Below are 13,091 nucleotides of genomic sequence, written 5' to 3' on the forward strand. Positions count from 1 at the left end.
TCTATCTATCTATCTATCTATCTATCTATCCATCTATCTATCTATCTGTCTATCTATCTCGTTCTCCCTCTATCTATCTATCTATCTATCTATCTGTCGGGTGCTCACATCCTCTTGTTCTCCATTATTCCCCATGTCTCCTGTTTTTTTCAGTCAACATCTATTGTTTGACTTCTTTTAGTCCACATATCTATTTTTCTATCTGCACATATAATACACTCACGCGCGCCACTAACACACACACACACACACACACACACACACACACACACACACACCCCCCCCAACACACACATACACACACACAATACATTCTCGCAAAAGTACGTGATACATTTTCCGTTCTTCCCCGTTTTTCCTTTTAATTTAACGAATCGTTGTCGTTTGTTATTTTGCTCTACTTTATAACATTATTGCTGGTGCTAATGTTTTGCTGCTTCTGTTGCAGTTGTTGCTGATACTGATTTTACCATGCTAACTGTTGTTGGTTGTGTTTATAAGATAAGATAAGATAAAATAAGATAAGACAAGATAAGATAAGATAAGAAAATACGTTATTATCCCAGAGTGAAATTTTTCTTGGTCGTACACGACCGTAAAAACTAACGCAGGTATACATTTTAAAAAATTATAAATTACTCTCATTAAAATTCAATATGAAAAGAGAAGTAAAGCTGACAAAATGTACATTCACATCAGATTCATCATTCAACCACATGCAGGAATTTTAATTACAAGACCTTTGGAGTCTGCCGCTGCGTGATCTTACAATTTGCGTGGAAAGGGGGTTTGATTGTGTTATTTACGCTACTTCGCCTGTTCATATTTAAAATACGTAGAGATACATAAATTAGGATAGAGTTCTAACGTAAAAGAGGCTCAAATGGTTCATGTTGTTGTATGTCCCTTGAAAGACTGAGAATTACAATTGAAAAGAAGAAACGAGCTTTAAAAAAAAGGTTTTCCGTAGTCACTTTTGTCTTCGATGAGAAAGGTTGCGTGTATGTAAATTAACTTTTTTTGAAGTAGGCTACAACTTCTTAATTGTCGTTATTGCTGTGGCAGCTATTTGTGTGCTTTGTTGTAGTTGTTGTTGTTGTTGTTTTTGTTGTTGTTGTTGTTGTTGTTGTTGTTGTTGATGTTGTTGTTGTTTTGGAGGGTTGGGTTCTTTTTGGGTGGGTTCTTTTTGAGGGGGGGGGGGGAGGGGGAAGTGGTTGGTTGTTTTTTATGTTTTGCTTTTTACTTCTTTTTTGTTTTCTTTTTTTTCTTCTAAATATTGTCCCTGTTGTTGTTGCTTTGATTGTCTGTTGTCTTTGTTGTTGTTGCTGATGCTGATGCTGCTGCTGCTGCTGCTGCTGTTGCTGCTGCTGCTGCTGCTGCTGCTGCTGCTGCTGGATTTTTGAATATTTTTTTGTTTTGTTTTGTTTTGTTTTTTATGGGGGTTTGTGCTACTCCAATGCCACTATGTTAATCAACTGTGCAGATTGCTGGTTCGTGAAGGGAACATGTGCGGCATCCTGTGACCCAATCACCCATTCGACGTTGAAGATTGTAGAGTACATGTGCCAGGGGAAGCTGCATTGTTGCCTGCCCCTCAGCCGTGTGATCAGTGAGTGTTGTTGGGAAGCAAGGACAGGCCAACCTTGTACAAGTTTACAAACAAACGGTCTCAAAACAAGAATAAAAAATCATCGTGGATCTGTACGTGTCTCGGCTATCTGAGCACTCTGTCTGTTGTCATTCACAAATGTTAACCTTATCCGTACACCTGGTGTCATTTTGTACCCTCGGGGTTGTATTCTTCACATTTTAGAATACATGGTGTGCGAAGATCTCTTTGAAACTTTCAGTATTTCTCAAAAAATCATTTTGACAGACTGCTATGTAAAGCGTACGGATCGGGTTAACGAGTAAATTTCCTCTTTGGAAAGTAGGGGCACAGTTCCCCACGTCGTATGGGTATGATAGTAAAACACGACGTACGGAGAGGGTTTAACATTATATCACACTTTAGAGTATATCTACAGGCCTCGATTTTTTAAATGATATCGGACTTATTCTTGCTGGTTGAGTGAGGCGGTTTTCTTTTGTTGTCTTTTTCGAGGAAAAAGTTAAGTCACTCTTTCTGGGTTGTGTTTTGTGAGTCTAGTTTGGTTTTCTTAGGGGGGAAATGAAAATGTGTCTTTTGGGAGGGGGGAATGTTATGAGTTATTTAGAGGTCGTGTGTGTGTGTATATATGTGTATGTGTGTGTGTGTGTGTGTGTGTGTGTGTGTGTGTGTGTGTGTGTGTGTGTGTGTGTATGTGTATGTGTGTGTGTGTGTGTGTGTGTCTGTGTGTGTGTGACCTCGATGAAATCCGGCGCTCATCAAGAAAAAGTCAGAGAAGCCGACATTGCTCTCCCTGCTGGGCAATTTTGTCTCATTTCGTTTTTCTTTTTTTGTTTTGTGCCTTTTTACGTCGTATTAAAAACACATTTCTGCGGGGATTTTACTTTTTTTAACCTTTGATTCAAGGTATAAATACATGTAATATATAACAACCCCCCACCTTGTTCAATCTCATATATAAAATCTCAACTTCTATTCAAGATACATTTTTCTTCAAAAGTGGACTCGCTTTAAGATGATACCAGTCACTTTATAGGCTCCCAAATACGAGTGCCTGATTCCACCAAGTGGTGACAAATTGCTACCTTGGAATTACAAAGTTCTATCTGCCCAGTACCTAGTTTTGAAAATATTTGACGTAAAAAATGCTGAGTTTCACACTACGCCTCAAGTGGGGTTTTTTTTCAATTGCAATACTTTTAAGGGGACGGTTCTTAGAATACTTCGATAACGAAACAGAATAATCTACGACTTCGATAGAGCAGATTAAACATTTGGTTTCAGACCTCATGGCTTGGTAACTCGAAATAGTCAAAAATGTCAGATAAAATGTTGTAATTCTAAGGTAGCGAAATATATAGATCCAATTAATATACAGTGGCGTCCAAAAGAAACTTGAACATTTTTAACCCATTCATGGTGTTAAAGCCTTACACTACCCACTCATGCAGTATACCCATTTAAAGCTAAATAAATTCTGCATCATTTGACACATTAATTTTTCATCTACAATAAGAGTCGCCCGAGATATACGGTCACTCAAAATTAAGCAGCGCGTCTTTTGTATCTTATTCTCCCCCCCCCCCCTTACTCCCTTACTTCAGCTACAGGGAATCATCCAAACAGAAGAGAATCAACAAAGGCCGTTTCTTCTTCAACATATCCCCCACGACGAGTGGGGCCAAGCCTGGGCCCAGATCAGAGGAAAGACCAGACAATTGCAAGGGACACCATACCAGGTGATTACTGTGACTTTGGTGTCGGTCTTGTCTATCTAAAAAGAAGGACATAGAAACAGTTAACGTCATTGTTCTGAGGCTCTAATCGTATTCCACTACTGGTACCGTTACATCATTGAAAACACATTAGAAAAATATGATATCATATGTGGGTGTATACATAATATATGGTCGCTTTTAAGCACAAGGGGGCTATCCCGAAAAAATTCTGTTTTGAGAAAATCGAAGGTAAAGTTTTTGCCCCTTGTTCGGTTTCTTTTTAAAATTAAAAGACAAGGAGAGTTTTCTCTTCAACCAAAGAAATATACACACTAATGAACCCAAACTTCCCCAATAGATAGGGCAGTGCCCACTTTTGATGTAGGTCAAGATTTCTGGAAACCCCCGAAATTTGGGCTAACTCGCTGGTCCTTAAAAGCGACCATATTGTATACACTGTATATGCAGTCAAACCTGGTTGTGCCGCTCCCGTTATACCACCAGCCCCGCTTACCGCAAGGTTTTGCCAATGTGCTTAAAGGAGCGCCTATGTAAACTATACACATAGTATTCACTCATGCACACCACCATCCGCCATCCGCCAACTGTCTGAGTTGTATGGTCCTTATTTAACTAATGTGATTTTTTTTTCGCCCTTGTCCGAGAAGGCTAGGTGTAGATCTTTCCTACCAGAAGATCAGGGGTTCGGCAGAAAGACAGCAGTAAGGAGGACCCAAGGAGTAGCAGTAGAGAGGCTGCAGAAAGAGTCAGGAGCCCAGAGGAGGGGGCAAAGGAGGTGAGGGGTGGGGGCAGAAAGTGGAAATGAAAGCAGACAGCAGAACATTGCTAGAGAGAAGGAAAGGAGGTGGAAAGAGACAATTTTAGAGAAGAAAATTTTTCGGTCGCTTCCCGGATTCGAACCCGGGACCTTTGAATGAGAGGCCAACATCTTAACCTCTAGGCCACGAGAGCCCCCAATGTGAGTTTGCCCCGTCATACCGCCAGCAAACTGACCGCCTGAGGTACACACTGGACACGGCACACAATAACCACTGTTGGCAGCTTGATAGTTTTTCTCCCAGGAGAAAGGCATAGAGATAAAGTGAAAGTGAAAGAAGACTCTGGACTTTGAATACATGTGTAATGTTTATCAACAACAACAAAAAATACTTTTCAAACACAGATCATGTCCCTTGACGTTTGATAGTCGATTCTATGTAACAGAGAAACCCCTGTGAACCCCTAACCCCGCTATTCCGCCAACTTCATGGTCTTCCCAATTATGGTGGTATTACGAGGTTTGACTGCGTTTTTGTGTGTCTGTGTATTTATATATCATGTGTACAGGCGTGTGTGTGTGTGTGTGTTTTCATTATTGTTTTGGTGGCTTCTGGTACTGTCGTGCTAGTGATGGTGGTACTGCTGCCCTGCTACAACTACAATTCTACTACAATAACGATTATCCCCAGGAGACAAAGCCCGCCCCCTGTGTGGCCGTCCCTCCCACAGAGTGGTCAAGAGAGTGGTGGGGGGCACAGATGCAGGCAGGTGTGTCTTTCCCTGGATGGTTTACATATCACGTGACGCGGCAGACGATGACCTGTGTAGCGGAACGCTCATCTCGGACCGTCACGTGATCACTGCCGCTCACTGCTTTGAGTAAGTAGGATACAGTGAAAGAAAGATAATGGTCGTGGTAGACCCTCAAAAATGCAACAAAGATGAAGGTAATGTGGTTCAACAAATAAAATTGGGTTTATTAACATTATTAAAAAGCGGCATTCGAAATCGTGGAGGAAATTGTTCAAACATGCGTTAAGAGTTGTCTAAAAAGCAATATTTCAATTATGACCAAATCGGCAAGGAAGGTTATTATAATTAGAATCAAAGGTCCTTGGGATAGGCCTCCTCATGAATGCATACATATGTTTCATTTTGTTTGTTTCGCATTTAGTTAGACCCCAGACTCACATTACTCACAAAACGAAATGGATACGATACCCAAAAGAAAAAAAAAACAATTTATGTTTGAACAAAGACACCAAGGACATTCGCCAACCTCTATGTTAGGATATCATAGTAATTACACGCGACGATGACGATGCATAACGCCCCAATTGATACAATTCAATCAGTTTAGGAAGCGAGCTGCTTCCATCCAACCTGTCAGGACCAACTTAGGATGAAAAGGATACAGCGCTCGTGCAGACAGACAAATAACCATGATATACTTGATTCCCCCCCACACACACAAGGAAATTGAACTTATGTCCTTTGCATGCGACGACGAAGATCCTATCATCAACACGTTTACGACAGACAGGACACATCCATGAAGGAGAGAGCAGGAAAGGCCAAACATCTTCTGTACTACATTCAGGAGACGTTTGTGGGAAGACATTCTGGTGTGGTTTGCTTCTTCTTTCCTATCAAACGTCTATCGTCCTGATCTCTCCTCCTTCTATTTTGTGTTTGTTCCTCTCTTGTAACACCTCTAATCTTCGGCACTTATATGACCTTATTGTGTTGCAAGTGCCGTAAAACTCTTTACTAAAACTAAAACTAAAGACATTCTTTAGGGTAGAGAGTGAGCAGACAGGCAGACAAACAAGCAGACGCTAACAGATGCATACACAGAAAGACATAAGCAGGACAACAGAAAGTGACAGAGAGAGAGAGAGTGAGAGAGAGAGAGAGAGAGAGAGAGAGAGAGAGAGAGAGAGAGAGAGAGAGGAATATACTATAACTAGCTGGGCCCCCTTTCGATGAAAGGAATGATCGGTGCATTAACATCAACTGAAAGTCATTTGCCTACTATAATATTTACACTCTACTAGAATGGAGCTATAAATCTTGAGAGATGCTAAAAATTCTCAAAACAAAATGCGTCTAGCGAAATACCTCTTCCGGCACTTCCGTTGTGAAGGACTGCAACGCAGATTTGTTTCGTTTCTCAGTGGAATAATCACAAATGCCAAAGAAGGACGGGAACCTTTTGTCAAATATATTTTTCTTAATTCAGGAAATAAATAAATTAAAAATCGGGCTCCTTCATGGGGACCTATCTATCTTTTTGCAGGTGCTTGCCAACTTTCAACTCTGTAGCTGTCCTAGTTTTATGGGAAAAGTTACACATGTGTTTCCAAGTTGCCAAATATATAATGTAATAGATAAGTGAGACAGTGAGACGGACAAAGAGAGAGAGAGAGAGAGAGAGAGAGAGAGAGAGAGAGAGAGAGAGAGAGAGAGAGAGAGAGAGAGAGAGAGAGAGAGAGAGAGAGAGAGAGAGAGAGAGAGAGAGAGAGAGGGAGATGAGTTGAGGGGGTGGGGGGGGGACAGGTGCGAATACTTTAAAACGCAACAGGGTAAGTGGGTATTATTCAGAGGAGACAACTCAAGAACCAAAGGTAGAGACTTTTGGTTGCCGGTCTACATGTTGCATGACTGTTGTTGTTGTTGTTGTTGTTGTTGTTGTTGTTGTTGTTCTTCTTCTTCTTCTTCTTCTTCTTCTTCTTCTTCTTCTTCTTCTTCTTCTTCTTCTTCTTCTTCTTCTTCTTCTTCTTGGTTCTTGTTGTTGTTCTTGTTCTTGTTCTTGTAAGTTGTTGTTGCTTTTGTGGTTCCTTTTGTTGCCGTTGTCGTCGTCTTCATAGTCGTTACTGGTGCCATTGACATTGAGGATTGTTGATTATAATTATGGGGGCTCTCGTGGCCTAGAGGTTAAGGTGTTCGCCTCTCATTCAAAGGTCCCGAGTTCGAATCCGGGTAGCGACGGAAAATTTCTCTTTTCTAAAATTGTCTCCTTTCACATGCTTTCCTGCTCTCGAACGATGTTCTATCGTCTCCATTTTCTGTCCCCACCCCTCATTTCCTTTACCCCCAGCCCGTCACCTCCTTGGCCCCCTCCTCTGGGCCACTGAGTCTTTCTGCAGCCTTTCTACTGCTACTCCTTGGCTCCTTCTTACTGCTGTCTTTCAGCCACACTCCTAATCTTATGCTAGGTAAGATCTACACCTAGCCTCTGGGACAAGGGCGAAAAATCTCGGAGGTCCAGTGAGCAAGTTGCGCACGTTAAAGATCCCTTGGTGGTCCAATATCGTATAAGAGTAGGCTTTGGTCGCCACCAGGGCAAAACTCAAAATTTCCTAACGAATGAAAATGTTTGGTATGTCCCGCGCTCTTATATGACCATGTGCATTTGCGAGCGCCGTAAAAGACTTACCAGAAGAAAAAAAAATTATAATCATGTCGATGATGACGCAGTAATTCGCGACCTCAGAGCGTTCTAGTCGTATCTCCATTTTTTTAACAGTGAAAATGTGACTACTTCTTCTTCAGCTCACTCTTTGTTAGGAACTGTTTTCATTGTTATCAAAAATGGAGATACGACAAAAAGCACTGAGGTGCGAATTGTTCCCTTTTGTTTGTTTGTGTGCTTGCTTATTTGTTGTTGTTTTTTATTATTGTTGATTACTTGTCGTCAAATCTTGGTCTGTACTTTTTAAACTGTTGTCGTGGCGATGTAGTCATTGTTGTAACTGTCGTCGTCGTTGTTATCTTATCAATAATAAATATTGTTGTGGAATCCCCCCCCCCCCCCCTTCCAATGCACACTGCCAGCTCGCTGAAGGGCTACATGCCAAGACTTGTGATCGGAGAATATGACAGGAGCGTAGACCGGCCTCGGGGGGAACTCGTGACGACTTCATACAATGTCACCAAGCACCCACGGTACAGCAGGAGCCTCTACAGTAAGAATATTACTTGTATTATGATGCTTAGTAGGCCCCTATGATCCAGAACACTGTCCTTCTAAAGTGGCCAGTCTGATTTATAATTATTTTGTTACTGTCGATAAATTACTGGTACATGTATTATTTTACTTACTTTTACTTTTTCATCCTCTGTTGTTGTTAAGCTTCGAGGGGAGATGCAGTTTTCTATAGTAGGCCAGCTCCGCAGCTCTTTCAGTTGTGATGTTATGTTTTCTAAGGGTTTACTGGTATTAAAAGTTGTAAATTATGGAGTCATTTGAGGGAGGGGTTTGGGTAGAAGATATTCAGAGACGTCTCCTGTGAGCACCCAGGACCTATTCAGAGACGTCTCCCGCATACAGATTAACTGCTTTTGGGGTCAAACTGCGTATTGTTTGCTGCAGATCACATATAAACTCAAACTGTCGCAAATCAATTATTTTCAAGAAAATTTAAAACCTAACTGCAAAATATCGAATTATGCAACCCCCTGACTTTTTTTATTTGGTCCAGAGGCACAAAGCATTTTGATTTGTCTATCTCTGTCGGAGACGTCTCTGGGTAGATACTGCGAAAGGTTTGATGTCAGACCCAAACGAGTCCACCCCCTCCCCACCCCCGCATTCCTCATCTCTTTATTCGGGGAGGGGAGGAAGTGGTGCTATGTTATTTTTGTTTTTATTTTGTTTGTTGATAGGGGACGTTTTTTGTTTGTTTGTTTGTTTGTTTTTAGATGTTTTTGTTCGGTTTTGTTCGGTTTGTTTTGTTTTGTTTAACCAGGTATAGCTTAATACATGTAGCTTAGTTTGTGGCGTCATTGTTGTTGTCGTTTTCGTTGTTGTTATGTTACTGGTCGAGGGGTTTTAACTCACCGGCTCTGCTTGCGAGTCCTACGACTTTAAAAGTCTGAGGGATTTTTTAAAAATATAGCCTTACAACTATTTTTTAGTCTGAGTCTGAAAGCTACACTAGTAGATCTACATGATATTATGCTTATTTACACAAACACGCATATTCTCCCCCCCCCCCCCTCTCTCTCTCTCTCTTCCTCCTCTCTCCCCACCCCTCTCTCTCTCTCTCTCTCTCTCTCTCTCTCTCTCTCTCTCTCTCTCTTTCGCACACACACACACACACACACACACACACACACACACACACACACACACACACACACACACACACACACACACAGCGCACGAGTACAAATTAAAGATAATAGCCGTGCTTCATATCAATTTATTCCTATGCTTCCATCCACGACAAAACGCATTGCCTCATATTCAGGGGCGGACTGGCCTATGGGCATTTGGGCAATGCCCCCTGGGCCGGTGCCGAAGGGACAAAGTGGGCCGGTGCCGAAGGAGAAAAGTTGGCCGGTGCTGACAGGACAAAGGGGGCCGCTTGGTTGAAAAAAAATTATCTTCAGATTACTGTGTTTATAAGACCAGTGGATCTACTCCTTTTTCTTCCTTTGTAGGCCTGAATGGGTAAGTGGTAATGGATAATTCAAACCACAAAAGAAGAAAAGGGGGTGCGGAGAAGGAACGTCATCGAAAGAAAAACAAACTGTCTGAAAGTGCATCAAAATGCCGAAATATTTTGCATCTGTTCAAAAGTGCTGATGCAAAGGGACCTGAAATCGGTGAAAATGTGACAAAAGCCAGTATACTGGCACATGCAGCTGGACCTGCAGCAGTTGAAACAACGGATTTTGACCAAGTAGACGAAAGTAGTGGATTGGCAGCTGCTGCTATCTATCAGCAGGCGAAGCAACTGAACTTGGCGAGGTGGACAAAAGCGGTTAATTAGTTGCTGGGCCATCATCAGGTGAAATGAGAGAAATTAAACCAACAAGTGAAAGGGAGGCTTTGCCCCTGGCTAGCACAAAACATACAGCACAAACTGAACTTGAAGCCACAGGAAGTGAAGGTTTCAGAATTGACTACTAGAAACCATGCACAGAAGAAGAAAGGCTGTTGATTTGGAACCATCATCCATGTCAGAAGACAGATAATCGAGTGGTGCAAAGATGTTTCATTCATGAAGACAGATGGTGGCTGTCTTACAACAAAGACCCCCATGCCCTTCACTGTTCTGTCTGGTTGGTGTTTCTACCATTTCAGACACATCCGCATTCCTTGAGGGGATGAAAGACTAGCGGCGTGTACATTCTCGTATTGAACAGCATGAACGTTCGTCTTTGCATCTGCAATGCTCAACAGCATACCTGATTGATAAAAAACAATCAAGCATTACATTTCTCACGTGTTGGCGAAGGACTACTGTGATGAAGTCAGAAAGAAACGGCAAGTGATGAACCGAGTTGTGGATGTAGTTAAACTCATGGGCAAAAGGGGACTAAGCTACAGAGGAAGAACGGAAGAGGCAGCCTACACTTTGGAAAATGCAAAAATTGATCATCGTACTTTCCTGGAATATTGTTAAGTTGCTACGCAAATATGATTCATGCACAGCTGATCACCTCTCTCGTGTAGTTCATAGCAGCAAGGCAAAAAATGAGAAGGCAAACAGTTCGAAAGGCAGAGGCACATTTGTTACTTTTTTGTCCAAAACTAAGGTGAATTCTATCATCACGGTTATTCGGATAAGATACGATACTTCATTTCGGAAGAAATAACAGACATTTTTTGCTGTGGAACACAACGCAGGACATAACAACTCAGGACCAGTGCTCCATTGTCGTTCGATATGTGGATAAAACTGGCAACATCTAAGAAAGACTATTGATCATTGTGAAGTGCGAAGAAACTACCGGCAAAGCTTTTTGTGCAGATTGTTTCGGAAGTTATGCAAGGGTTGAATCTTGCTTGACCTCAAACAATGCGTTGGGAACGCAACTGACGGTGCAGCAAACATGCAGGGTCACTATAGAGGTTTCAGTACTCTGCTTTCAAACAAAGCTCCAATGCAGACCCATGTTTGGTGCCACGCTCATGTATTGAATCTTGTTGTTTCTGAGACCACGTGCTGTAGCGAACAGTGCATCGCTATATTACACTGATGAGCGACATTGCGGTGTTCTTTCGGGAGTCTTATCAGTGGATGAACATCTGGAGCAGGCACTCGACAACTATGAAACGTTTGTGCACCATTGGTGAGACCAGATGGTGGTCAAAAGATGCTGCCTTAAGGAAGGTGTTTGGTTTTTTCAACAATCCACTCGAAGCCCTGTTTGTTGAAGTGATAACCAGCCTCAACGCTATACTTGTTGCTGACAACACCCAAGAAGTCGTTAAAGCTAAAGTAAGAGGATACATTGATGCTCTACTCAAGTTTGAAACAGTTCTCACAGCGCAAGTGTATCTGCAAATATTTTCACGCACTACAGCCCTTTCTAAGTATCTGCAAACCATGCAATTGGACCTTTTGACTGTATACAAGATGGTGGCGGAGTTGCTGTCAAACATGTAGGCTCTCAGGGCGGACTTCGAAGCTTCTCAAAATGCACCTGCAAAGTTTGTCCAGTGGGTGAATGATGCACTGGAGGAGAGCGGGTCAGATTCGTTCGTGGAAGAGTCGCTTCCATTGAAACTGCAAACACGACGCAGACGAATGGATGATGAATTCTGTACAGACGAAGCTACATCAACAGATGACCCAATGAAGAAATATCATGTTGTAGTATACGATTGAATGTTATATACCCTTGTTAACAGCATTGAACAGAGATTTAAACGATCTGAAGCGCCTAGATTGTTTGCTGATCTGTTCCTTCTTAATCCAAGAAACTTTGGTGAAGTCCCATCAGAGGCTATGGAAGATGAGCAAAAGTATTTACGGAGATTTGACGATAGCGTCACCGCTAACAGATTGCTAACAGAATTGCAAAGCCTTGGAGAACGATGGAAATCCCTGAAGCAGTCAGTTGAAGACCACTATGAGGGGAAAGACAGCGTTATTGACTGTGAATCGGAACTGAGCACACAGAATGTTTCAAGTTCCACTGTTACTGTATCTCATGCAAAGCTTGCCCTCTCTGCTGTTACTTAAAGTGCTACTCAAGTTGAACCTCTTCGCCGATGCTTACGAAGACATTGGGGTTACTTACAAGCCACTACTACTAACCCCGCCTGTGTCGCAGGTTGCATTCGAACGGTCGTTTTCGGCCCTGAAGAGAATCAAAACCCGTCTCCGAAACACAACGACACCAGAACATCTTGAGGCATTTATGCTGATGTCAGTGGAACAAGAGATCTTGACCAAACTGGACGATGAAGACATCATTGATGCTGTGGCCGCCAAATGCAAAGAACTTTGCAGGCATCTACTCTCTTAGGTATGCTCTGGGATGAGTTCTTGTGCTAATGTTGTTTTGATTCGGTTGTACGACATGTATGTTATAATATATTAAAAGGCTGCTTATCACACACACACACACACACACACACACACACACACACACACACACACACACACACATACACACACACACACGTACACACAAATACGCGCGCACTCGTATGCAGACATCCAAACACACACAAGTACAATATGGATGTTTTTGTCTGTTTCTGTGTTCTAACTAGTATAATAGTAGTATGGAGGCTTAGAAACATGTTGGCTTTTCGTGTTTTACTAGGCCTTAGTGGGCCGGTACGGATGGCAAATGCCCGGGCCGGTTTTAAGACCCAGTCCGCCCCTGCTCATATTCGTTATAGTATATCCTACTTATCTTGCACTACCCGAAACAGATTATGACGTGGCAGTTCTCACTCTCGATTCGCCTATTCCTTTGGAGACATATGAATGTATCCACCCAATATGCCTACCAAAGCCAGGTCAAGATTTCCCCATTGGCACCGAGTGCACCGTAGCCGGATGGGGTTCCACAATCAAAGGTGAGAGGTTTTTTGGTAAGGTTTTTTTTAGGCGGGGGAAGATGGGTATGGGGGGGGGAGGGAGAGAATGGGGTTAACAACGGCAGGTGGGTGGATGATGATGATGATGATGATGATGATGATGATGATGATGATGATGATGATGATGATGATG

The 13,091-nt window shown here is 42.3% G+C and overlaps 1 protein-coding gene across 1 annotated transcript in view; it reads left to right on the forward strand.

Moving 5' to 3' along the window:
* Window positions 1-1,483: 1,483 nt before the first annotated feature.
* LOC101861499 (transmembrane protease serine 9) overlaps window positions 1,484-13,091 on the forward strand; it is a gene marked incomplete at its 5' end in the record, with an annotated part of 17,250 nt that continues 5,642 nt past the window's right edge. Inside the window, 5 exon segments of the mRNA XM_013081550.2 lie at window positions 1,484-1,609; window positions 3,214-3,348; window positions 4,797-4,986; window positions 7,945-8,075; window positions 12,791-12,937. Of these exon segments, the coding sequence (XP_012937004.1) occupies window positions 1,484-1,609; window positions 3,214-3,348; window positions 4,797-4,986; window positions 7,945-8,075; window positions 12,791-12,937 (729 nt within the window).

Source organism: Aplysia californica, unplaced genomic scaffold (genome assembly GCF_000002075.1).
Source record: "Aplysia californica isolate F4 #8 unplaced genomic scaffold, AplCal3.0 scaffold00136, whole genome shotgun sequence".
Taxonomy (NCBI): Eukaryota; Metazoa; Mollusca; class Gastropoda; order Aplysiida; family Aplysiidae; genus Aplysia; species Aplysia californica.